Here is a 27,070-nt window from a genome sequence, read left to right as displayed (position 1 = left end):
ATATATCTCATAGTAACGTAACAGCTAAATCATTTAATATTTAAATTTTTTGAAAGGTAAAAATAACATAGATGGGGAAGTAGTTGAAAAATTACTTTGAGAATCACTGATTTATAAGACTATTTAATATTTCATTTTTAAAAAAGCTAACAACTTAATCATTCATTTGTGATCTCAGTCCCATTCATTTCTACCTGCCATTCATTCAAGTCATTCTTCTGACCAGATATAAATGGTCTTGCTTCCGTTTGATGGTTTGCACAAAACCTTAAAACTTTTTCTCTCCCAATACCCCTTCCTTGGTCCTTTGAAAATTAGGGTGTTATTATGAGAGGAAGGCCAGATTGTTGTGAGAAAATAACAATAGAATTTTTTTTTTTAAAAAAGAGAAAGAAATAACTACACATTTGCATTTTAGTTCTAAACTCAGTCTTGAAATTTGGTTTGGGACACGTTAGACTTCAGATATTTTAAACTTAGGATTTCTACTGGGGATAATCTACTTGAAATTTCATATCTAGAAATTATTGCATGAATGGTGCTTTGTATGTGTGTTCAATATCTCTAAAAGGACTTGTGGATGAATTGAGGTGTTTTTCTCAAGTTAGAGTTACTCTGAACAACAATAGGGTTTCCTCAGAGTAAGTCCTTTTCTTTGGTTTGATTTCTTCCCTTTACACTTATTTCCTTATTGTGGGTGAGTTCTTTTCCTATATGTAGACCAAAGTTATTTCTTCCATGAGGAGATGTGATGCTTAATTTAGCCCTGGGCATCTTAACACCTTATTTTAATTTTTTTTAAAAAATGAAATAAATGAATTATCTGTGTGTACCTCAAGTAAGAAACGATTGTCTTCATTGAGGTCATGATACATGGGCAAAAGTACTTTGGCCTTGACAAATTTCTTCATTAGCTCCAATGATCTGTGGCCACCAGGCAGTTAATTTATATGCCTAGATATTTAATATGTACATTTGTTGGTGAGCTGGCCAGCAGATGCTAAACACACGAGTATGCGCTGGCAAATGCTGCAATGCAGCATTTTTTTTTTCCCAATGTCATTGGGAATTTGGAGGCTAGGAAGGGACATGAACATTTTCAAGCTTTTCATATTACTATTTGGCCAGTTGACGGGCCATGTTGTACAGAATTGGTCAATTCCCCTTTTGAAAGTAAAGTCAGCCTTTCATTTACCACTATCCATTCCCCCATCCATTTAATGTATATGTGGAAAGTGTGTTTGTGCGAGAAAGGGAAGGAGGGAGACTGTATGTGTCAGTATAAGTGTGTTGCAGATTCCTGCACCTGTCTTAGGCTTTCCTTATTTGGTATTACTAAACATGTATACACACTTACTTGCAAGTATATGTGCATCTATAAATGGAAAAAAAACCAAACTGGGCTGCATTCCATAAGAAGTGGCGTCTCTTCATGACTCCAAGAGTTCTCTTATTAGAAAAATATAAAATTTCAAACATTCATCAAAAAAGATATATCCAGACTCTGCAGTCTGTTAGTAACCAAACACCTTTCTTTAGCTGCCACTGGAGAAACTTTAAGTGTGCAAATCCATAATGATGTTTGTGAGCTAATAGCTGTCCCTTCAATTAAGGGCCTGGGTAAGAATTAAAATGTGTGTATGTGTGTGTATACGTATATGTGTGTGCGCATGGCGGGGTACACAGGATGTTTTTCTTTGAGGGCATTTGAACCTAGTCTTTACCATTGGTATAAATAAGGAGGAGTTAAGATGGCAGTATTAGTGTCTGTACTTTGCTTTGTAAGTTGGTGTGCAAGTGTGTGTGTGTATTAGGAACATCCTTATATTTTTTAAATCTCCACGTATTTTAGGAGTAAAGGGCTTTTATAGGTCACTGGCTTTCTAAGGGTAAAAAAAAAGAAAAAGAAAAAGTGATCTCGGTGGGTGGAAGTCACAAGGAGTAATTGTCTTAAATTAGCTATTTAGCAGTGAAAAGGAAAAAAAAGGCTGGAGGACAAGAGTGTAGAAGAGTACCAACATGTGGGTCTGCATCTTTCCTGTATAGGAGATAATGAGTGATAAATTTGAACTGGTGCAATGGAGGATGCTCGATAATTTCTCAGAACCTTGACTTTGCAGGTCCATTACTTCCTTGCTTGCTTGTTCACACCTTTAATTATATCCAGTTTGGGATGCTAGCTGGGGGCACCAAAGATGAGCCATTTTGTTTGTTGTTTACTTCATTAAGTATTCAGGCAGTGTGTTCACAGTAGCTTTAGAGCATCAGTGTTAGGAATCGAGCACTTTGGAAATGGAATTGTTAATAAAAGAACAAAAAAAATAAGAAAGCAATCAGCCAGCTAGCTTGCTTTGGATCTTCACAACCACTCTGCTTAATGATAATATTTATGCTTTCCCTTGTACATTCATTAAGAAATAACTTATGCAGTGTCAGGGTTCCTAATAGGCTGGTGACTTTCTCTCTCCCTCTCTCTGTCTCTCTCTCTTGCTTCACCTATCTCTTTCTCTCCACCCCACCCCTGAGACTGCCTTTGCTCAGACCATTTTAGGACTGACGATTTTTGTTTTGGGGGGACTCATATTCAGATCCTTGTTGTATCTAATACCGAAGGTATTTCTCCCCTCAATAAAGATCCCCCTCTACAATGATCAAGAAATGCTGAGATCCCTAAAGGAATCCTTAAATAAATTTTGGTTGAGAAAGCAGTAAAAGTGTTGAGGAAATAAGGTCAGTGTAATTTTTGTGCTTGCGTTTTTGTTTTTTGTTGTTTTTGGAAAGTCTTATTTTTAACCCCAAAAGTAAGTGCAAAACTAGTATATATGAGATTTTTTAATTAAAAAATGATATGTCATAGGTTTATCCTGAAAATAACTTCCCCGAACTCTTCATTTGAAAAATAACATTTAAACTTTAGCTTAATTTTTGAATTACTCATTTTAGACTATACAATACACTTCATAAATATTTTTTCTATAGAAAGTTTAGTTCTTTTTTCAGGATATGGAGAAGCAGAGAAGATGGTGAATTCTGCAAAAATAAAAACAAAAACAAAAAACATAGCACAGGGGTTTCCTCTGTCTGCACTTCGTGGCGTTGAATCTTCTCCTGCTTCTATGAGTTATCCTTTATTCTTGTCTACTCTCTCATAACAACTACCATTTGAAGTTGTTTTGCCAACAGTATTCATAGTAGAGGCTGGCTGTCATTCCTTGTTGGATGAAGATGTATTTGTTAGAACTTACTATGTGTATTTCTTTGGAACATGGAATCCAAGGTCACCATTTCTTTTTCTTTTGGCAATGGTTAATTAGTTAATTAGAGGATAAGTCCCTGTGATTGCAGATAAAGTTATGGTGAAGGATTTTTAAGGTGGCACAATGAGGTTTGTGTCAAATAATGAGAAAAGGTCTGCTGGAACATTCAAGTACATAAATCAAGTACAGAAGTCTTTCCTTCTGTATTTGTAAGTGTCTAGACATAACTCCAAAAGATAGAAATAAGAGATCTTTTGGACATTTTCGTTTATAAGTTTCCATGTATCTATATCTTCAGCCTCAGGAAGAAATATAGAAGTCTGGACAATTGCAAGGAACTTGTCTTTCAGTCAGCTGCCCGTGAAGCTTGGCTGGAACTGGTCAATTTTACAGAAACACAAATGTCTTGCCTCCTTGCTTCTCATATAAACCGCTTTTTGAATTCCTTTTCCTCTGTTACCTCCCAAGAGCATCTGAACAGATAGTGACCCTTTTGGCATGCCAAAGTGGAAGTTTGCTAGTGGAGCAGAAATCAGTTACTTTGTCATACACATCTAAATACTGTAGTGGAGGGGGGTGGCATGTGTTGTAGACAGCTGTGACCCCCGGTGTGCCGTGGGATGTGCCAATAATGGCTTCTCAAGTACTCTGTGTTTTCCTAAGCTGCCAGTCTAAACCCTTTAAAGGTTTGCTTTCTAATTTGTACATGAAAAATAACAGGCTGAGTCGAACTTTTTTTTTCAAATGTCCCCTTTGAAGATGCAGCAGCAGTAAACACTGCTCTAATGATAAACTTTAGTTCTAAGTGCTATTTAAAAGTCTGTGGTGGAAAGGCTGAGAACTTGCCATCTTTACTAATGAAACATTTATTAGGAAAGTGCTCACTTAAACTGTAGTAAACGACCAAGTCCCTGAAATTTGTGATTTTGTCCAGATTTGACTCATCTTTTCTTATGTTACTTTTTGTAATGCAGCCAACCACACATCCAAAATTCTGGATATTAAACATGTCTTCAACATTAATTATCTCTGTTGATGCACTGGGTACAGATAGTACAATTCCCACAAGTCCAGATTCTTGCTGCAACACCAAAACAAAAGTGATATTTATTAATAATATTGGGAAAGTTGTCCTCATAGCAACCATTCCCCAAAGGAAGCTTCACATAAATGTGTACTTATTATTCAAGATATTAAAAGGGAATCCTTAGCTTATACTTTTTAATTTGGGCTAAAATATATAAATTGGTTTTATTTTGGAGTTGCTCTGTTTTAGGTGGCTGTGGGGGAGAATAACTTTCTAGCTTGATTATATTTTAATCACCTCTGTAGCAGAAAAGTTTCCAATCTTAAAAGCAACCTGGTTATTGTGATTAGGACCCAGAGGGCCTGTGTTCAGATGGGGCTAAAAACATATTGTATTGACCTGTACACATGTAGGAAAATTAGAATTTTTTTTTACTGGATACCACTATCATAATGCCTTTGTTGGCAAGGCTATCTCAGAGACCAGAGAACCATGAGTCTGCCTCTGGCCTCCGAGGAACATAAATGGTGTGCCTGTATAGGCAAGTCTCTAAAAAAATTGTTCTTTGTCTTAAGAAGCTGGCAAAAGCAAAGGACTTCAGGGTCAGGTGAACTTGACTTAGAATCCTAACTCTTCCAATTACTAACTGGGCAATCACAGATGCCCACAATTCCTCATCTTTATGATGGTGATGATAATATTTAACTCACAGGATTTCTGTGAGAATCAGATGAGAATTAGCATTTGAAGACACCAGTCATACATAGGACTTGAAAATTGAGGGTGCTTTGAGGATGTTAAGTCTCTTTCAGTCTGTCAGTCTTTCTGTCCCTTGGCAAAAGCCCTTCTCCAGAAAGAGGCCCATCTGCCCATGCCAGATGTCCTGGGCAGTGACATTGCATGCTACCCTCACAGTCTCCATACTGTCCCCAGCATGCAAGGGGGGTGGCATACAGTTTTTTTTTGTTGTTGTTTGTTTGTTTCTATATCAAGACCTCAGTTCTTCCTCGGAATTATATGGCTTTATTAAGTTTTCTGCATCCTCCTAGGATTTTGCAAGCTATATCCATGATCTCTTTTGGAATTAGAATTCACTTGGGATTTAGTTGTCAAAAGAGAAAAAAGATGAAGATAAAATTAATTTTAACCAGTGCTGTCTTTTAATTTCATGGAAGAGCCTGTTAGGAAAGTTAGAAGTCAGCCAGAAAGAAAATAAAAATAGGCTGAGTTTAATTGATATGGTCCCATCTTTGCCGTCTATATATTGTAACTTGCAAATTATTTGACTTTTTCCCAGAAGCCAACTTACTTTGGATCTATTTTTTTCCTCTTCACTACATCAGCTTTTTTTCTCCTTTCCTCTTGTTTTCCCAATAGGCTGAACTTTGAAGTTCTGTTTCTCATGGAATGGTGAAGAGGTTGAGGCATAAAGTGGCTTAATGAGATTTTTCTAACTTGCCATCAGTTTTCCTTCTGCTTGGCAAGGCAGGATGATGGATGGCTTTGGCAGTGTGAACACCACTAGAAGTGATCAGATTGACTGAAGAGATGTGCAGGATGTGAACAGAATGCTGACCCTCAATTCATTACCCTCCCATTTGAAGGAAAAAGAAAAACAAGAGAAAAGAGGAAAACTACCACATAGGCCTTGACGTAGTTGTTGATTACACACACTTGGGAAGGGGTAATGGGTGGTGTCAGTATTAGGTTAAACCTAATTTTGTACCTTTTTTCCAAGGCTCTGAAGGGGGAAATAAATAGGCACCATAAATAAATTCACAAGTTGTTCTAAATGGGGACCTGTTGCTGTGACCTGTTGCCATTATAGAGAAGTAATACAAATTGTTCCGGAAAGGATTCAGGACTTAAATTGAAAACATGATCTTGAAACACTGATTTTGAATTCTACTTCATATGCTCACAAGAAGGTGAAAAGGGTAATCATTTTTTTTTCATCAATTTGATCCTTAAAACTAGGGGAAGGTGTTATAAGTTGATCTGATATCCCAAACACCATTTTACAGGTACTATGTTAAAAAAAAGAAAGAAAGAAAGAAAAAGATCCTTTGTTGTGAAACAGGTAGACAATAAAATTTTTCTCTTTCCATATGAATCTATTTTAAGTCTTCACCAAGAATCTGTGGAAGATTTTGCAGGTATGTGTCTATACATATTGTATGTAGTGTGCAAGCTCTGTGGAAGAATTTGGTTGGTTTTTAGACTGTATTTGTATGGGCAGAAATATATCTGTAAAAAGTGGGGAGGGACTTGATTTTGGAGAAAAGATGGTATAGAAGATGCTCCTCTGTATTTTAGCCTTGGAAAATCTCATGCCTATTAATGAAGGACAAAAAAGAGATGATTTAGTGATTTGAGCAGGCAAATGAGAACGTTGGATATTCCTAGGACCTTCTTGCTAGGTAGGTGTTTGTTTATTTAAAAGTTAAAAATTCATCCATATTTAGGTCAATACATGAATCTCAGTTCTTTCTTTTTTGTACATTTCTGGCTAAAGTTTTTCATGAGAAGAAAAAAGACTTGGAGCTTAAAACTGCTTTGGTAAGATTTTTTTTTTTTTTTTTTTTGAGACAGAGTCTCACTCTGTCGCCAGGCTGGAGTACAGTGGCACAATCTCAGCTCACTGCAACCTTTGCCTCCTGGGTTCAAGCAATTCTCCTGCCTCAGCCTCCCGAGTACCTGGGACTACAGGTGCATGCCACCACACCCAGCTAATTTTTTATTTTTAGTAGAGTCAGGGCTTCACCATGTTGGTCAGCATCGTCTTGATCTCTTGAAATCATGATCTGCCCACCTCGGCCTCCCAAAGTGCTGGGATTAATTATAGGCATGAGCCTCTGCGCCCAGCCTACTAAGAACTCTTAAGCAGGTCTCCAGTCCTTGAATTTTGGAGACATGGTCTTGCAGTTAGTGTACTCTTAACAGTATTCTTCCTGAAGTATCCCACACCCATTTCTCAAGAACAGAAGAACAAGTTTGCATTCTAGAACTTCAGCTGTTCTCAGTATATTTCTGCTTGTAACAGATCTGTGACCGTAGAGATCATCTCTCATATTCATTCAGCATTGTATAATTTTTGCCCTATGGTGTCAGTTTGATCTCTTTAATGTAATTAGGGCAGGTACTCTTAACTCCTTTTTATAGAAAATAAAGCTTAAACATTTGACTAAGCTTGCATGTTTAGCAATATCTGACGTCCTTGCTCCAGAGTATTTGGAAATATGTGCCGCACAGCCAACGTTTACTTTTCTTGGGGGAAAATAAGGTAATTTCTTTTCTATATCAAATTTTTCATTGGAGAATCAACAAATATATATATTGCATGTCTGTTGCACATAAACCATATTCTACATGCCTCTTGGAATATCACAGTATTTAAAACATATTATAGTAAGCAAGGACAATGATAGGCAAAATAATTGGACAGTGTCTCAGCAGAGGAGGTACAATGTACAGAAGAGGGAGACATTAGTTCTTGTTGGGGGAAGGAGACGCGCTTCATGGAGGAAATGCCATTTGAGTGCAGCCAGGGAAGCTGGATAGATGGAAACCTTAGAAGGGGAATTCTACGTGGAGGGAATCATATGAGTAAACTTTATAAAGTGATATGCCTTTGTATCAATAAGAAGAGATAAAGTTCCCATAGAGATGGGAACTTACAAGGCCTACTTAAGAAACTAAGCAATCTGGTGTGAATGCAGCATACCTTGTGTATAAAAAAAGCTAGAAAGAGACAGGTAAAGCTATGATTTAGGAAGGTTCAGGTGTTTTGACTTTGAAGTGGTAGCTATGGAATGTCTTAGGTCAGAGGACTGTCCTTTCTTAATTCTTTTTCACGGTCAAGACCTGTCTTTATTAAGTCATTATTTCTCAGAAGTTGAAGTCACCCTAAAGGTATTTCTAAATTAGATATTGGTTAGGGGAATTGGCATTAGAGCACTCTTCTGGTCATGATGTGATGTTATGATGATGATGCTCATTGGTGAAGTCACATCAAGGACTGCTTTTAGGGTTACAGTGGCAGAAAGCAGGAGGAAAAATATCGACTTTATTTCAGATTGTAAAGAAATGTGCCATTAGTGGAGTACACTGTGTTCTCTCACCAACAGGTACCCAGTACTCATTTTGTGGGATAACGTATGGCCAGAGAGAAGATGGTGGTGAGTGGGGAATACACTTAGTTTCTCCAGTATAAAAATGTACCACTTCAAACTTGCAAGTACACGTACCAGGGCATGCTTGTCTTGCCTCGTCATCTGTCAGCCCTGGAAGGCAGAGAACATGTCAAATACTCTCTTATTTCAATGTCTAGTACATAGTAAGTACTCAAAAAATTTTTTATTAAATTGAGTTGTCATAATATGGGTTTTGTTGGGGGTTTTGTTTTTATTTTTGATTTTTAAAGAGCCTGGACTACAGAATTAGACTTGTGGATCTTGGATCTGTCATCAACCTATGGGAGCCCATTAAACCCAACTAACCTAACCTTTCTGACTTTCAGCCTCTTGATATGTAAAATAGAATGAATACAATTTCATGGCTTAATGGGAGGATCAGTTGAATTGTATCTTTGATACACTCTATTGGACAGGATAACAATATTAGTAAGTTACTAGGTTCTAGTTTTACCTATAGATATTTTACTGGGTCTTGACCAGCATTAAAAATTAAAACAATGGAATGACAGAATTGAATAAAATAGAAAAAAAAATATCACTGGATGGTACTTATTAAGGGTAAGTATTATTTTATGAGTCTTTGTTTCAGTTGCCTATGTTCTGAGTTGTGATATGAAGCTGTGGTGTTCAATATGGTGTTCAATATATTCCTTACTTTTTTGTTTTACTTTGTTGGGTCATGGTCAGAAAAGTTGGAGAAATACTGGTCTAGATAATTGTGAGCTCTGTATTATCCAAAGGAAAAATGACAGTCAATTTTTTTAGAACTATGCATTGCAAGATCTCTAGCGTCTTACAAATTATTAAAGAAAGGATGACTTCTAGTTGTTTTGAATTTAATATGAAGCATCGTATCTTACATCTTTGATAACTACTGATGTCTGCATGATATATGTTGGGGCTCTCTATTAAGAACTATTAACCAAAATATTTATTAACTAGGAAACTTTATACCTTGGTTGTGCTACCTAGCTGAACCTGCAATATAATTAAAAAAAGTGACAATTATCGGTAGTGAAGGTGACCTAGAGTTGGGACTAGTAATAAAGAGATTAGCTTTCATTTCTTGAGCTCTTGATATGAGTCAGGCACTGTGCCTTACAAATACCATTGCTTTTAATCCTCAGAACAAACTTAAAAGGTAAATGTTCATTTCTCTATTTATGGACAAGCTAACTTAGGTTTTGAGGGGTAGATTAAGGTTACACAGCCAGTAATTAGTTGGGCCAGGATTTGATTTGAACCCAGATTTGTCTGATTCCAGAACAAAATTTCAAAACTTTATTCTGTTCCATGAAAATGTATTAAAGTGCTTACTAGGTGTTAGGTCTGTACTCCTCTACAAAGATAAGTGGGCCAGTCAGTCTCTGTCCTTGACGGTTTACTAGCTGCCCTTTGTGTTTTACTTTGTGAGAATGTGAATCAGGATTTATTTTATCACAACAGGAGATAGGACAGGCACATAGAATACTGTATATTTTATTTTAGAAGTATTAAGAAAAGTGCTTGGCACACAGTAGGCATTCACTAAATATTTATTCTGCTGAATTGAAGTTGGATTAATTTTCCTCTAAGGATTTGGGAACCTTTGTGCTAAAGAAACACTGTACATTTTTATATGTTTAGCTGTATATGCCTAGTGGCACTGGTATTCTTACCTGCAATGTGGGCAGATCCATCTGTCCCAAATCCATTCAGTGCCTTTTGGAGCTCCTAAAACTGGCAGCACAGAAAAGCCAACAAGAGCTCAAGAACTCAAATTGTAAACTTCAAGTTTCATTCAGACAGAATATTCTCCTTCTTAGTGTGAAAAGCAAATCCCATGGCAGAGACATTTGGTGAATAATAAATAGAAGGTGGATTTCCTTAGAATGGAAAATTATTATCATTGTTATTTCTATTTTTTTAAAAAAACACGTTTGTTATTACCAAAAAGAGATGTCTTTAGGTAAAAATAATAAAAACCCCATGCTGCATATGTAATGCAGATAGTTCTATTTATTTGGTCAACAAGCAACAAGCAAGCACTTAAGGTATTCATCTCCGATCTTTTGTTCATTTCTTATTGCTGGAATTTCATACTTCTTCCTGTTGGATGACTAAACCGGATGATGGTAGAGATAGTAAGCCTGGCATTTACTCAGCCCCGCCCTGCTCAGCCTCGGGAGCAGACGAATTCTCAGCCGGTGGATCGGCTGCTTTTGTCTCTTTGCCATCTTGTGGTTTAGGGTTTTCTATCATCTGCGTCGGTAATTGACGTTGAGGTGGCTGCTGACCTTGGGTCTCATCTCCTTGATTTTCTTTATCCTTTTCACTGCTGTCCCCTCTAGGCTGTCTTTGGCGAGGAGGGCCCCTGCGGAATCCTGGCCTATATCCTCATGCATATTCTGCCTCACTGGTCTACCTTGTTCTCCTTCACCCTGGTGGTCAGCGCCCTCCATCACTTCTCCCTGCACTGGAGGGTTGGAACATTGTGATCCACCTCCACAGGGTCTCCGCATGTAGTAAGGAGGGAACCTTCGCGTTGTTGGGCCTTGCCTTCCGGAGCACTCTCCGATCCCTCGTTCTTTTCCCCACTCCCAGTATTCTGGTAATTTTGCTGGTAATTGCGTGGAGGACCCCTACCACGTGGACAGCGTCGTAGATTATGGTCTGCTGCATATTGACTGCCTTGAACTGGAACGCCACCAGGATCTGTAATATTTGCTGCCTCTCTGCAACCTTTCTCCTTCAACAACATCAAACTCCACAATCTCTCCATCTTCTACACTACAAAGGTACCTCCTGGGGTTATTCTTCTTTATGGCGGTTTGGTGTACAAGTGCATCTTCCTTGGTGTCATTCCTGTTGATGAAACCATATCCGTTCCTTATATTGAACCATTTTACCATTCCCAAAACGTTCGCTGGGATGACCTTCTTGTTCCCTCCGGCAGGCGCCGCTGATGTGAGGCAGCCCGGGCCACAGCTCCTGCGCCGCTGCCCGTAGTCCCGGGCTTGGGGTAGCTGCGCGGAGGGCGGGCGGCGGGCGGCGGGCGGCGGCCTCGCTGCTCATGGTTGCGGTGATGGTGACTGGTGCCGGCTGCGGCAACTGCAGATCCTCCCGGGGTGTGATGGTAACTAGGCCGGTGGCGGCGGCGGTGGGGCTTCTCAGGGCTCTCTGGGGTCCGCTCTCCGCTCCCGCTACGGATTGAACTGTTACTGTTATTTTTACTACGCCATTTACTAGCCTTATAACTTCAAGCAAGTCATATTACCTCTCTAAGCCACAGTTTCCACATTTGTAGAAGGATTAATAAAAATCAGGATTGTTAGGATTGAATAGACCCATTTGATAAAAGCTTACCAGTGCTTCCTATTTGGTAGTCTATAAATATTTAGTAGTAAAAGAGACATGGCCTCCTGCCCTCAAAGAGCTGAGTATCTGGTGAATGTGCTGTGAGAAGTGGGGTTCAGACACCGGCCACCTGCAAAGGTCACTACTGATAGAATGCAGCACTCTACAGTCTTCCTTGGGGTATGCCTGTATTGTCATATACATGTCTCAATTGCATCATTATAATTTCAAGTTTACTGAGGGTGAGTGAGCTCTGATATTCATCTGTTTATCTCCACCTACCCCTATGTTTCATCCTTGCCTGTTGACACAATGTTACCTTATACAGTAGTTGCTAGATTAATTGCAGCCCAATTCAGCAAATATTTAGGAATTCACTCAGGGTACAGTGCTGGGAAAGGGAGGGTAACATTTGCTGAACAGAGTTGAATTTAAAACAACTTTAGAGCATAAAAGGGGAACAGTGTCATGAAGTAATATACTACACTACTGCTAGAAATACCTGTGATCTACTCAGGAAGAAAATAGGGCCCTAAAGAAAATTCAGCAGTAAGCCTAAAAAATAATGTATTTTTTCTCTCTCCCAGTGCTGTTTTCTTTGTATATCATGGAGAAACAGTGTATTTGCTACAGGCACACAGTTAAGATGAGATCTCAAAGATGGCTACTTAATTGATCTGTGGCTCAGGACCAAGTCCAGGTAGCTTCACAAAACCCAGGAGCCCCTCTGTGGCCAGGCTCCTTCTCTCCTTTCCAGCCTCCCATCTTGGGGCTGTTTGCCTTCTGTTCATGCTCCACTGTAGAACTACACCACAGTGTTCCCTACCGATGCTCACACAGATCCCTCAGACTCCAACATCTTTCTACTTTATTCACCTGGCTTCATGAAACAAATAGGAGGCCAGTGTCACCCAGAAAGCCTTGCCCTACCTCTCTCTGGGTTGGAGCTGTCTCTGTTAACACTGCCAGCATCATTCCATCACTGGTCTTCAACACTTTATAATCAAATGTTTTTTTGTCTAGGTTTCACCACTGCCTCAACAGTCAGCACTGGGTTTATCTTTATGCCTGGTACCAAGTAGGTGCTCAGTAATTGTTAACTGATATAGTTAGATATTAATTAGATTTTTCATAATGTGTTCCCATCAGGTGCCCCCTAGCCTATGAGTGGTTATTGGACCCAAATCCCCCTTGTTGTGAAGACGGGTTTTGACACAGCTTACTGACCAACCCCAGTTCTATAACTTTGAGCTGAAGGTCTTGAGTATATTTACATGGAACTTTCCCTGATCACCATGACTCACCTGAAATTGCTCAGATTCTTCTTTCCTCTAGACTCCTTTATGTCACTTGCTGTCAGTACCACATGCAGTTAACAATGACACATCACAATAAGAGTGACCCTTTATGTAATGTGTGTGTCAGGCTTTGCAGAAAGAACGTTACTTAGGTTATCTCATTAAGTCTCACAACTGTAAGGAGCAGATATATATATATATATATATATATATATATATATATATAATTTTATTCTTATTTTCTACTCTTGTTACCCAGGCTGGAGTGCAATGGCGCGATCTCGGCTCACCGCAACCTCCGCCTCCTGGGTTCAGGCAATTCTCCTGCCTCAGCCTCCTGAGTAGCTGGGATTACAGGCACATGCCGCCATGCCCAGCTGAATTTTTGTATTTTTAGTAGAGACGGGGTTTCACCATGTTGACCAGGATGGTCTCAATCTCTTGACCTCGTGATCCACCCACCTCGGCCTCCCAAAGTGCTGGGATTACAGGCGTGAGCCACCGCGCCCGGCCTAGGAGCAGATATTTTTATTCCCATTTTGAAGGAAGAGAACAATGTAGTTTAAGTAACTTGTACAAGGTCACATGGCTAGGAAAATATCAGACTGGGAATTCAAAACCTAGTATGTTTCACTCCAAAGCTCATGTTCTCCTATTTTATATTACTCATCCCTTAAAAGGTAGGAATTAATGAGAGGCATTTAGCCTAGTGGTTATTAATAGGGATTTTTTTGAGATAGGGTCTCACTATGTCACCCAGAGTAGAGTGCAGTGGTGCAATCACAGCTCACTGCAGCCTCAACCATCCAAGTTAATAGGGACTTTTAATCATGACTGCCTGGATTCAAATTGTGGCTTTATCAGTTGTGACCCTGGGCAAATCAGTTCCTCTCCCTATGCCTCAACTTTTTCATCTGTAAACTAGGGTTGTTGTGAGGATGTGGCGGACCAGTGAAATATTAAGGTTTTAAAACAGTTATTTGGCATATAAACTGATAATGATCATCATCATTACTGTTATCATATAATATTGTTTCCCATTCTTCAAATGTTTGTTGAATGCCTGCCAAACACTGTTCTAGGTAATACTGATAGCAGTGACTAAGACAAGTCCTTGCCTTTATGGATCTTTCATTTTAGAGGGGAAGACAGAGTAGAGTAAATAAGTAATAAGTAAATCATGGCATAATGGTATGTGCCTGCAGTCCCAGTTATGCAGGAGACTTAGGTGGAAGGATCACCTGAGCCTGGGAGTTTGAGGCTGTAATAAGCTGTGATCACACCACTGCACTCCAGCCTAGATAGCAGACTCTGTATCTTTATATAAAAAAAAAAAATAAAGATAGATATTATTTACTATGTGGTATTTTATAATTTCACAAGCAAAATGCTGTTTAAAAAATAAGAGATGCTAGGTTAGAGAGCGACACTAATGAGTCCTTGTTTGTGGGCACACAGTGAGGCCACAATAGTTCTGCCAGTGCCTTGCTTCTGCTTGGTGAGCTGGAACAGTCAATGCTCTACTCTGAAAGGCTGAGCTTCATATGTCCAGCTACTAACTCTTGGACACAGACTTGTCTGACCTGCATTTGGTGTAAGGTGGTCATCCGTGGAATGATTGGACAATTGAATTGAGGTGTCTGAGCCTCAGGGAAACTTAACATAGAGAACTCATAAATAGGCCAGAGGTCCCAGCCTGTGAAGAGAGGTTCTATTCTATTTCCCTGTGTTAGACTGTGAAATGGGATAAATGTTCCGGGAAGGTCAGGAGGAGGATTTGGCCAATCATTCAGCTAAGGATGGGGTCAGCCAGAATGTCTTCTCAAGTGAGGCTGTTAAGATCTGCTGATGGCTCCTTGCCGGAGCCTGAACCTATAAGGTGAGGTAGTCATTGGCATTATCATAGGATTCTACCTGTCCATGAGTATTCTGCTGGTTAAGGGCAACTTAGGAGTCTGCAAAATGGGGTGTTTTTTTCCTTCACTTACTTGTAGTGGGGTCTTGGTAAAGTCATTAACTTGTCTGAGCCTCAGGTTCCTTATCTGTAAAATTGGGATAAAAATACCTTCCTCCAAAGCTTGTTTAGAAGATGAACTAATTAACATGTGTAAAGAACCCGGTTCAGGGCCTGGCACATAGTAGGCATCTAATAAAGGAGGATTTTGAAAATAAGTTCAGTCCCCCCTAGGGTGCGCATCTTAGATATTGGTAATTTATTTCAGGGCTCACAGGGAGAAAAGATTTAGACTAAAAAATGAGAGCTACTTCCCATTCTATAACTTTAAAAAAAGAGAGATCATCTCAAAACTGAATATATATCATCTCAGAAATGACTATGAAGAAAATCAGATTAGATTTGCTGTAAATCTACGGTATGATAGAGACTCTGTCAAAACCTGTGTTGGCTCCATCCTCCTGGCGTCACAGGCTCTTAGAGGCCTGGGTCTCTATGACAAAAAGCACTTGGTTAAAAGGGCTCTGGAGTCTTAAATCCTGAGTCCAATTCTTTCTAGTAATAAGTTAGAATATTTACTTTTTAATGGAGGATAAAGGGGAAGGATGATTTGATTATTTTCATAGGTCAAAAAATTTCAAGGAAAGACTCCTATACTAACTGTATTTATACATAAACCTACTTGATGCTCTGGTGAGAGCAACTGGAAAGCACTAGTTTTGGAATGTAGGTATAAACTTTTATGTATTGTATCTCCTCTGTCCATTGTGTATACTAGTCAATAAAATTAAAGATTAAAATTAAACTTTTATTTCACTGAATAAAATCAATTTACCTGATTAAAATTAAGATTGAAGAGAAAGCGAAAAAAGGGCACAGTTTATTCTCATCCCAAAGCTCCTTTGTTTTCAATAGCGATGTGTAGACTTGAAATTACTTTAAAAACAAAACAAAACTCTCCATCAAACATGCTTAAGAATAAAAGCATGATTTTCCAAATATTTGACAGTACACGTTTTATACAGGGCACTGGATGAAACTCTAAATATTTTCTTCCTCTTGTGGTTAATGGCATGTTAGTATTGTGATTCACCCAAAATTTATTTGACCCCCTTGATCACTAATTCACATTTGTTTTGATCTTGATGGCTGCACGTATCTAAAATAAACTGAGCAGGAAGAGTAAGCTAATGCTTTAAAAAAGCATTTTAAAATTTAAAAAAAAAAGCATTTTAAAATAAAGAATCACTCATTCCTCTTAAAATTATCTCAGCATGCTGAGAAAGAAGCCTGGTGGGTTGGAGATAAGGATATTTCCTCCTATGTCCCTATGTGCTCTCCCTCTAAACTCTCCAAGCACCCTGCACCTGACTCTGATTGCTGATCCATTCAGTGGGCATTGGCTGGATTCCCCCATGTACTGCATGCTGGGAGTAAGAAGTCAGCCAAAATTCAGGCCCTATTTTCAAGGCATTCCTTGTCAGTGGGAAGACAGGCAGGCAAAAAGCAAGTGGTGAGTACCAGGACAGAGGAGAAAGAGGAGTTGTCTGAAGCCATGTAGGTCAGGGAGGTGGGCTCTGAGGAGTTTTGCAAAATGGCAGGGTAATTTAGATGGTGATGGCAAAAGCAGTTTGCTGGACACATATGCAAAGAAATGGAAGGGACCTACTGCCAAAGGCATTCAGAATATGGTACTTGCCTCACTGCATCTGGAACTTTGTCTGTTTTCAAATGTCTACTAACCTTCCAAGACGGAATTCCTAGAGGGCAGTAATCAAGCGACATGGAACTCAGTTATCCAACAATGATAATAGATTTAATCTTTGCCACGTTCCTGTGAAGCCTATCAACGTTATCCTATTGATATGGCCTAATATACTTGGAAAACTGAGACACAGAATGGTTAAGTAACTTGTCCAAGGTCACACAGCTAAACAGGAATTTAAAGCTGAGCAGTCAAGCTCTAGTGACTGTGTTATTAACTATTATGCTATGCAACTGATATTTAATACATGTCTAAATTGATGTTACCTGAATGGATGCAGAAGTGATTACATGAGGCCAGGCGCCGTGACTCATGCCTATAATCCCAGCACTTTGGGAGGCCGAAGCGGGCGGATCATGAGGTCAGGAGATCCAGAACATCCTGGCCATGGTGAACCTCATCTCTACTAAAATACAAAAAAATTAGCTGGGCAGGGTGGCGCCTGCCTGTAGTTCTAGCTACTCAGGAGGCTAAGGTGGGGAATTGATTAAACCCAGGAGACGGAGGTTGCAGTGAGCCAAGATCATGCCACTATACTCCAGCCTGGTGACAGAGCAAGACTCCATCTCAAAAAAAAAAAAAAAAGTGATTAAATGATAATTTATTTATTCTCTTATTTAAAAGAAATAACATGCCAGGCATGCTCAGGTCTAATAGTTGTTACAGGAGAATGTTAAGTGCCCCCGCTGGCTTTTGACTTGCAGAAACTCTTACAGGTGGAAATGTTCTATGGGGTTTGTGACTTGCAGAAACTCTTACAGGTGGAAATGTTCTATGGGGTTTGTGACTTGCAGAAACTCTTACAGGTGGAAATGCTCTCTGGGGCTGTCAACGTCAAGATGGTACTGCACACTTCAGCCAAATTCAGACTGAATGTGAAAATAAAATATGAGCTTAGGCCTGAAACAGAGGAGATCTAATTTCCTATGTGGAGATGAAGAAATAAAGTCTGTTAAGATGGCTTTACTTGGAAAATGGAAGACCGCAGGTTTAGAAAATAGTCTTTTGGGATAGTTTGAAGGAAGTTGAGGGAGACAAAAATGATAAGGCCAATATAGCTTTAAAAGAATGAATTTGCTTCTACTTTTGCATTGATTCTGAAAAGCAGAGAGATAAGAGAAGTTTATGGTTAGAGCAAAGTGAGGATGAACGGGCAAGGAGAGCAGATTTGGCTATAGAAAGCTATGAGGACCTATAGAGTCATCCATTTATTCATTTGTTCTACCAGCAAAATTAGGAGCTCTGCACTCTTCCCTGGAATTACAAATGAATCAAACACAGTCCCAGCCCTCAAGGAGCTCACAGTCCAGTGATAGAGAAAGATAGGAGGCTGGAGAGTTTCAATGCTGTGTGGCACATGTCTGTAATGGAAATGAGTATGAGGGACAAGAAGTAGGGGCCATGATGGGGGATTGGGGAAGGGGCAGGTTAGGTCTAATGGCAGAGAGGGAAGGGCTTTCCAGGCCAAGGGAGTGCTTATGTGCAGAGTGTGGCACAGGAGAGAACACAGTGTGCTCTGGTTTGTCATTGCTGGCTGCAGAAGGCTACAGAAGGCTGTTGCCTGGAATGCGCATTCCAGGGCTTATGGAACTTGTAGTGGGTAAAGAAGGAAGATGGGAGTCAGTGACTGGAAGATGTCAGTTCAGATCCAGGCTTTGCACCATGTGAATAGAGGCTAGTTAGCTTTACCTTCCATTTGTTCCTTAACCCTTAGTTTGCTCACCTGTAAAATGCAAGTGATGGCAAGGGAAGACTCCACCCCCATCTCTCAGGGTCTTCATGAAAATTAAGTGAGGTGATGAGTGTGAATGTACTTACAAAATCCTCTGAGTCCACATGTAATTTAATTGTTATAAAAAATTATTATTATTTTTTTAAGTGAAGATTTTGTAAGGGCTTTGTAAGAGTTAGTCTCATTTCTTCAGGGGGAATAACACTTGCTCTGTTATCTGTATACTTCCCACCACACCTTTCTGACTGTGCCCTGGAAGACCCTCTTGAAGTGCATTCTGTCAGTTTAGCTCCTTCTTGGGGTACACAGGAAGAAAGGAGCTGTCCGAGTGGAGGATGGACCAAGAACAGCTCTGCTCTTCTGCCCGGAGTTTTCTTGTGGAAAGCCAGAAAGGCCCTCTGTTATCAATATGCAGACTGCACTGTGGCAGTGATCTGAAATTTCCGATGGAAACATGATGGTTTTCCTTGTAGGAAATCAGAAACCCCTGACTGGTTATTTACATTTGAAGTACCTAACTTGAGCCATTCATAGTGGAGGACTTTTTGAAAGGGCAAAAGATACCAGAAATTGTGTTTGTGTCAAAAACGGTACTTTCATTATTTCTTTTTTAGAATTCACGACTCCCTACCCCTTTGCTATGTGTTTTCCAGTTTGGCATTATTGTGAGAGCTTATTAGTGAATGTTTGTGGAGCATTGTGAAGATGAAAAGAATAGCTATTGGCATAGGTAATGAGTAGTAATGTGTTTTTTTGTTGTTGTTGTTTTTGAGACAGAGTCTCGCTCTTTCGCCCGGGCTGGAGTGCAGTGGCAGGATCTCAGCTCACTGCAACATCCGCCTCCCAGGTTCAAGTGATTCTCTCCTGCTTCAGACCCCCGAGTAGCTGGGATTACAGGCACCCACGACCATGGCCGTCTAATTTTGGTATTTTTAGTAGAGATGGGGTTTCACTATGTTGGCCAGGCTGGTGTTGAATAGCTGACCTCAAATGATCCACCCGCCTTGCCTCCCAAAGCGCTGGGATTACAGAAGTGAGCTACCTCCCCCGGCCAGTAATGTTTTTAAGTATACTTTTCTATTTCAGAAATTAAATTCCAAGGACAAATCTTACCAGCTCTTAGATTAGTCAACTTTGCCACCTGCAGCACATTTTAATGGGCACATATTTCAGAATGTTACTTTTGGGGCAAGGAAAATTAACATGTACTGAGTGCTTACTGTGTGCTGAGCTCTGAACCAGGTCCCTTAAAATTTGTTGTTTTTAATCCTCACAGCAACACCACAAGGCAGATAGAATTGTTCACATTTTTCAAATGAGTAAATTTAAATTGCACTGCGGAGAGTCTCAACTGGCTAAACCAGGGTCAAGTCTGGAGCTGGATTTCCAACCCAAGTCCGATCACCTCCAAATCTCTTGCTTTTCCCATTATACCATGTAGAATTTTGAATTATCATCTTTCCTGTAACACCCATTTATTTGGCAGTATTTACTAATAAACAGCAGATACACAGGCTAGATGATTTTAATAGGATTAGATAATTTACATTCTCCAAGATTACTGGGCTGCACTTCATAATGATAGGAAAAATCCTCAGACTTAGAGATTGAAGAAAGGGCGTGAACTTGGTTTCAGCCTTGAGTTCAAGTTACAATCCTAGTTGAGTGACATGAACACTGTCTGAAGCCTCATTTCTCCATCATGTATAGAGTGACAGCACTTCTACATCTGTAGATGAGAGGAATAATACCCACTTCTCAAAGTTGTGTGAGAATTAAGTGAAATGGTATATGTAAAGACATCTCTCCCCATTTCTTATGTGTTTACTATTAGTAGTATTGGAAGGAGTTAATGATAATTACTTGCCTAAACATTTTCCTGTGTATCCCAAAGCACTTTTTAATCAGCATTGTAACAGGATTTCCTTTTATTTAGTGTTTGTCATATTCAAGGCACTTTGTATATACTTTTCCATTACTACATTTATGACATTACACAGTAATTTCTTATTTACTTATTTATTTACTTCCTTGCAGGTAGGAACTCTTTTTCTCTCCTTCATATCCCTGCCATTCAACATAATGGTTTCTGGCCCATCAAAGGAACTCATTAATGTTAGGGAACTTAGCTTGGCTTTTATTCCTTCTTTAGAGAAATAACTTCAGTTTGGGGGAGGGGCTGTTCCAATGAAGCACTATATTAATACTATTAAATTGTGGCTTATAATTTGCTTTCAAATATATTCCTGTAACTAAAGAAATTTTAGGTTGTTCTAATTGACAACAGATGATTCTGAATATGTGTTAATATTGTACTTTTTAAAAAGGTAAATTTCTAGGATAAAAAGAATGTATTAAGAGTTGTAAGAGTTTACCAAGCAAATTTTCTTTGTATCTGTGATTCAAAGGACAAGCTTACTCTACTCAAAGAAGTAATATTTTAGTTTCAAAATACATGTATTATATCCATTTGATAAGTATACATGATAATATACATGTATCATATACTAATTATTCTTAGGGACATAGTAAATTAATTCTAAAAGGGCCTTATCTGAGAATTGTAGATTATACAGCTTGAATTATAATACAAATATAATTGTTGAAATTTTATCATGTGTTTTTAAAAGTCTTATTTCTGATTTTTAAAAATACCAACTTGACTTTTGCCCAGTTAGTGAGTGTGACCTTTCAAAAGCATATTTTGAAAAGGCAAAAGATTGTGAAAACAGAAATACTAACTTATTTATTCTCTTTTAGTCTAAAATCCTGTTTTTATGTGGCAAATCATAAAAATATGTATAGTAGGAGTTTTTTTAAAAAATAGAAAAATGAAGAAATTGAAGTTAAGAGAAACTAAGAGGATCTTTTTAAAGATAAATTCAGAGCTAAAATTTATGTTAAAAATAAAAAAACACAGAAGTTTGTAGTGAAGTCCTGTGTCCTTTACACACAGAAGGCTAAAGATTTGGCACTCATTTTCCTAATATGGAAAACAAAAGCAAACACATCACACAGAGGACAGAGAATATTAGTGGTTCAATGTCATAAAAAGTACTTGCCTCAGAGCAGACATAAGTATTCTGATACTTGTGATTTCTGCATTTTGTTTGTTTGCTTTTTCTTTTTCTACTTTGCTTCTTGTTCATGATATTTTTAATCAATAAGTATTAGGAGGATGTTCAAATGCAAGAGAGAGAGAGAGAAGCTTAAAAAGCATGGTATGGAATGCAGCTTGACAGTCTCATACATTCACAAGATGTCCTTGAAGATGGAGCACAGAACAGAGATCAGGAAAATTTTGGCAGCTGCAGTTGGGAAAATAAATGGCTGTTGTGTGATTGGGCAGATCCTGAAAGCAGACTCCTGCTCAAACCATGTAATTAAGAAAAGTGGGAGCTTTTGTCCAAGTGCAAAATGTTCATAATATCGGAGTTTGTCAGCAGGAGCTTTTAGAACGGATCAGTACTTTTCACACCCTGATCCAGAGAATAGTTTTCTTATAAATCATCTTCTCTCCTTGCTGTCCTCATGAAGGTTGCTGCCAGGCAGTAGGCAGATCTAAGATTGTAACCTTGCTAATTCGCAGTGATTTGGGAGAAGGGGAGACTGAACCAGAGACTCTTTCTAGAAATGTGATTTTTATTCATTTGGGCTCCCGTGTGTCCTCTAATATAGTAACGAACAGAGTGTGGCCAAGGAGAGATCCCACAGGGTAGCTCTGGGGAGGAGACAGAATCATTTTAAATACTGTGGCTCTAAACTGGTTTGAAGAACTTGACGTTTTCTTTCTGTTTTAAAAAACAGCTTCCTTTCAGATTATAAAAGTGCTATATTCTCATTGTAGACACAAAACAGAGTTGACAAATAAAGATGGAGGAAAGTGTAACAATCACCTGTAATTCTGTCATTTATTGTCAGTGTTCTTTATTTTTCTCTCCTACTCTGTACCTGTTTATATAATTGAGTTAATCAATCTTTTATTTCACTTCTTTTTCTATATTCATTATATATATTTTCTCACATTATAAAAACCTATTATAAACCTAACTTTAATAATTGCAGAACACTGTATCCAAAAACTGTACAACGAGTTATTTAGCCATCCCCCTTGTTAGACCCTTGGGCTGTTTCCGTTTTTCTCACTCCTCTTAATATACCTCATTGTGCGTGCTTTTGGTCTGCAGAATTTTGGATTCTTTTCTGACTTTCAGAATGGATCATCGGGTCCAAGAATATGAACATAAGCAAAGATGTGCCAATTTCTCCTTCCACCCACAATGATGAGAAAGACTATTTCACTGCATCTTAGAACTTGACACTTGCAAACCTTAAGTTTCTAGTTTCTGTGTAAACATGTTGCCCACAAATAATTCAAAGGCACACTTCTCCTTGCCCAGGCCTGAATTCTCACCAACACTGATTTAGTGGAGTCCAGTTTTACTCCTGCCCCTGCTACCTTCCCGGGGAATGTCCAGGGTCAGTGGTGTCCAATTGGCTCTCAGAGGAAGTTTGAGGGATAAAGTTCTCCTATCAAGTCAAGAAGTTCTTTTTTTCTAACGTTTATCTCTTATTAAAAAAAATAAAGGAAGAAAGGCAATGAAGGGAGAAGTTAACAATAAAGTTTCAAGTGTGATAAAGTAATTGTCAGATTTAAAACTACTTTATCATAACGACATTCAGGATCTTTTCATGAATGAACATGTAGCTATATGAGGCTGTATGAATTGTCTATGAGTACAATTTATCATGGCCAGTTATACACACATTGAGGTGCTAAGAGCCATTTTATTTCACTTATTATCTTTACCTTCAGAATGACTTAATTTTTTGAATTGCACAATTGGAAGAGCCGTTGACATTATAAAATTTCTCTTAAAAAGAATGAGGCTTCTCCACAGATTTTTCTAGAGACAAACTCCCTCTACCCGCTTTTACTCCTCCCCTCTTCCTCACCTTAGCTACTATGTTAAGAAAACATGTGGTTTGCTGTTTTGTTTTGTTTTTTCCAAAATGAAACACATTTCTATGTAGATTTCTGGAGAATTTAATCTGAGTGTGCATAAACTTAATTTCAGAGATGTGACCTAATGTTTTAGATCATGATACATATGCAGAATAGCACATTGCTGTTCACGGCTAAACCTCAGAAGTTTGCTGCCACTGAGCCACTAGCCAGGCATTTTATAAATATACAATACTAATGTTGTGCCATTGACTGTTGTTTATACATTTAATTGGAAAAATAAGTCTGGCTTAATCTGCGGGCAGTTTTTCAAATGATTCATTAACTGTTCTTTGTATGGAAAATGAAAATAACGTATTTCCCATCACAACTGGTTCCCATCCCAACAGGTATCCAGAGATTATTATTAGACATTTTAGTTATTTTATCCACATTAAACCTTCAGAATTCAGAAGGACTTAAGAAACAGAATGAGAAGGAATTGTTTTCCAAATTATTTTTTTATTAGAGCTGATAATTTTACAGGAAGACTGAGCTTGCGCATGAAATTGTATTTTTATTAAAATGCAAACATTTGTCTTTTACAAATCTGACTTAAAGAAAGCGTATTGAAAGTATGAGACTGTATTTATTTATTTGTTTACTGGCCATTTTGGAAAAGAGAACTGAATTGTGGGGGTTGAGGAAAGGGTTTCCTCATCTTTATAATGTGCTAAGTGATCAGGCTGTCCCTCAGCTCTGGAGAGTTAGCTATAAAAGTTAGTTAAAACCAAACACCCAAGGGTCTTACCAGAAGATGGATACACCAGGAAATCATCTTAGGTCCAAAATGAAACTCTAAAGAAACATTGTAAGATGTAAAGGAGGCCAGTATTTATTAAGGAGGGGAAATGTGTGTGATGTGTCTGGGGAAGAAGATTAAAACTTGGATTTCTGTGAATTTGAGAATGATGCCTAAGAGAAATTAAATTTTGATTATGCTTTTCATATCTGTGCTCGCCCTACTACTTTAAGTATTAATGCCTCTTGTTCTCTCCAGTGGCTGCTGGTTTTTTAAAAGCCCTGACTACCACCACTGAGAATACTTTTGGCATGCCTGGTATTCATCTCCAGAGCAGAAGATGCTATTTCAAAGAAGGGATGCCTCACGCTTACCTCATTGTTACAAATATAACTTCCTTTTAAATTATAAAGTGCTATGTTTTCATTGTAGAAACAAAACAAAGAGTCGACAAGTAAACAGGTCATTTTTTTAGGATGCAGGCATTTATACCAGGAATAGGAGTGTCAGTTCAGTATCAGAACAGGATTAGTCTAAGTGTATACGATTTATATGCTTTTGCTGAGGGGGGAGACATTTGAGAAACTCCGAAGGGGACTGCTTGAAAGAAAGGGATATACAATCAATTTTAATTAATCGTTTGTGTGCCTGCCCTCCTCTGCCATCCTCCCAGCTTGAGCCCCCTACAGGTAGAGACCAAATTATTTTTGTTTTCCCACCTTCTAGAAGAATGCTTTGGCTTATAATAGCATTCAATAAACTTGTGTTGAATTGAATACACTTGTTTTAAGGATATGTTGAGAATTTATTACCACATAACTTCCCAGAGTAAATAGGTCTTTCAGGTTATTTGTGCATCTGCCCAAAGGTATTATTAAGCTGTCAGAGTGTGTTTCCTGGATGGAATTAAATATTTTTTTCTAGAGTTTTCTAGTTACCTTCCAACAGAAACTACAGAAACATGGTAAGAATGGTTTTGGGGAACATGAGTACAGTCTTTAGCCACAGTCCCTCAGTCCAGTGGTCTTGGTGAGTCATCACGTGCAATTTGGTTGGAAGGGTGGTATTTCCAAGTTCCCTTTTCCTAGAGTTATCAGATCATCAGCTGCAGTCCCTCCTCTTGGGTCCCATTAATAGCATATGTCTCCTTCACAGTTGAATCATAACCAAGAAAGTGCTGCATTTAGAAAAAAATATTAACCTGAAGGGACTTGAGTGAATTAAAGCCTCTTGAAAAGAAGGAAGGGAGAGAATAGATTTTATGAGCTGATGTAAGATACGTTAAAGAAATATGAAATTGGGGGGTTGTAAGGACATTTTTTTAGTATCTTTTAAGGAGCAAACAGAGAAGTGAGGAATTTTACAAAAAATAATGTCTGTCTTCAGGAACACAGAGCCTGCTGTGTAATTTTCTAACTTTGGGAATTTGTTTTTCAGGCTTTAAAATATGGGTGAGATGCAATAGTCTGGGCTATTGCGTCCACCAGAGTCTAACATACGGCATGTCAGAATTTTACAAGGGTTAAGTGGGAAATGCCTACAAAGACAATTAGGACTTTTATTTTTGTTCTCATGAATAATTTAAATCTATTTCTTTAATGGTTCAATTCAGTGACTGCCCTTGGTAAACATTATTCTTCATGCACCTGGGAAAGCTTGTTCTATTACATAAGGGTTAGCTTTATATGTATATTTTCAAAAGTCCTTCCAACATGGTAAAAGAAAACACCTCTATGTACTCATTAAAATATTTAATAAAATTCATGTGTGAGTCTCAGATGTACACAGCTGAGACATGTTTGCAATCAGTACATTCCTTTAACATCTTTCTCGTTTCTGGGAATACTGACATTTAAAGGTGGCTGAAGATAGAGGGTAAGAGTATATTGTAAATGAAACATCATGCTCCTGTGACCTTCTTTGGTTCTGTCCTCTTGATCCTTTTATATGAATTGAACAGTAAGGCTGTATCTCCGCCAGAAAACTGGGAGTTAAGGACTGCCAAAAGTATGGTGACAGGTGTACAAGGACCCTGCACTGGGCTCTTAGATGATGAATGTCAGTAGTGAGTTCTGTATCAGGGCAGGTTCCTGTAATGTAAAGTTGTAACCTTTTATTTGCCTCATGAAATAAATCCTGAAAGAAGCTGTAGGTTAACTAGGTTAAAATATGTAAATGCAAAACAGTAAAGTGGGGTAGTGGGTAGGTGAAGTGGAGGGGATGGGGTAAGACAGGGTTCTAAACTTTGCTGTTAAGAAGTAAAAGAGTGTTAGTCTACACTGAAGTATTCCAAAAATGTCACAGGCTTGAATGGAAGGAACAGTTTGGGGACTTCCCATCTTTATTTTCATACTACCATTTTGGGAAAATGTTAGGACAAGGACACAATATGGTGTGGTTGGCAGGATGGTGAGAAGACTATGGTAGCAACAATGATTCTCCTCCATTGTGAGGAAGAAGATCAGTCCTGTAACTCTAGCCTGATTGCCCCAAACTTGAGAAAATTAAAGCTTTGTGAAGAGTGGAAGATGGAAGGAGGTGTAAGAAAGTCATGAGCTGATGGAATAAATATCATCTACTCAGGAGGTTGAGGTGGGAGGATCACTTGAGCCCAGGAGTTCAAGTGCAGCCTGTGCAACATAGAGAGACTGAGTGAAAAATAAGGAAGGGAGGGAGGGAGGGAAGGAAAGAAGGGAGGTAGGGAGGGAGGGAGGGAGGGAGGAGGGAAGGAAGGAGGGAGAGAGGGAGGGAGGGAGGA

At 38.7% G+C, this 27,070-nt stretch overlaps 1 protein-coding gene and 1 pseudogene across 7 annotated transcripts in view; one reads left to right on the top strand and one right to left on the bottom strand.

Moving 5' to 3' along the window:
- Positions 1-27,070, top strand: part of ELAVL4 (ELAV like RNA binding protein 4) — a 99,295-nt gene that overhangs the window by 6,316 nt on the left and 65,909 nt on the right. Inside the window, exons 1-2 of one of the 7 annotated variants that reach the window (XM_032297079.1) lie at positions 16,066-16,076; positions 17,946-17,961. The exons of the other annotated variants lie outside the window; for them this stretch is intronic. Coding sequence (XP_032152970.1) covers positions 17,959-17,961 — 3 coding nt within the window. The 5' untranslated portion in view covers positions 16,066-16,076; positions 17,946-17,958. Of the gene's footprint in view, positions 1-16,065; positions 16,077-17,945; positions 17,962-27,070 lie in introns of those variants that run through there. 7 annotated transcript variants of the gene reach the window in all.
- Positions 7,111-11,723, bottom strand: LOC116564081 (annotated as a pseudogene).

The sequence above is a fragment of the Sapajus apella genome, unplaced genomic scaffold, assembly GCF_009761245.1.
Source record: "Sapajus apella isolate SASKATOON/1434 unplaced genomic scaffold, GSC_monkey_1.0 scaffold36, whole genome shotgun sequence".
NCBI classification, from domain to species: domain Eukaryota; kingdom Metazoa; phylum Chordata; class Mammalia; order Primates; family Cebidae; genus Sapajus; species Sapajus apella.
Note: the sequence above shows the minus strand (reverse complement) of the source record. Positions and strands in the feature narration are given on the sequence as shown.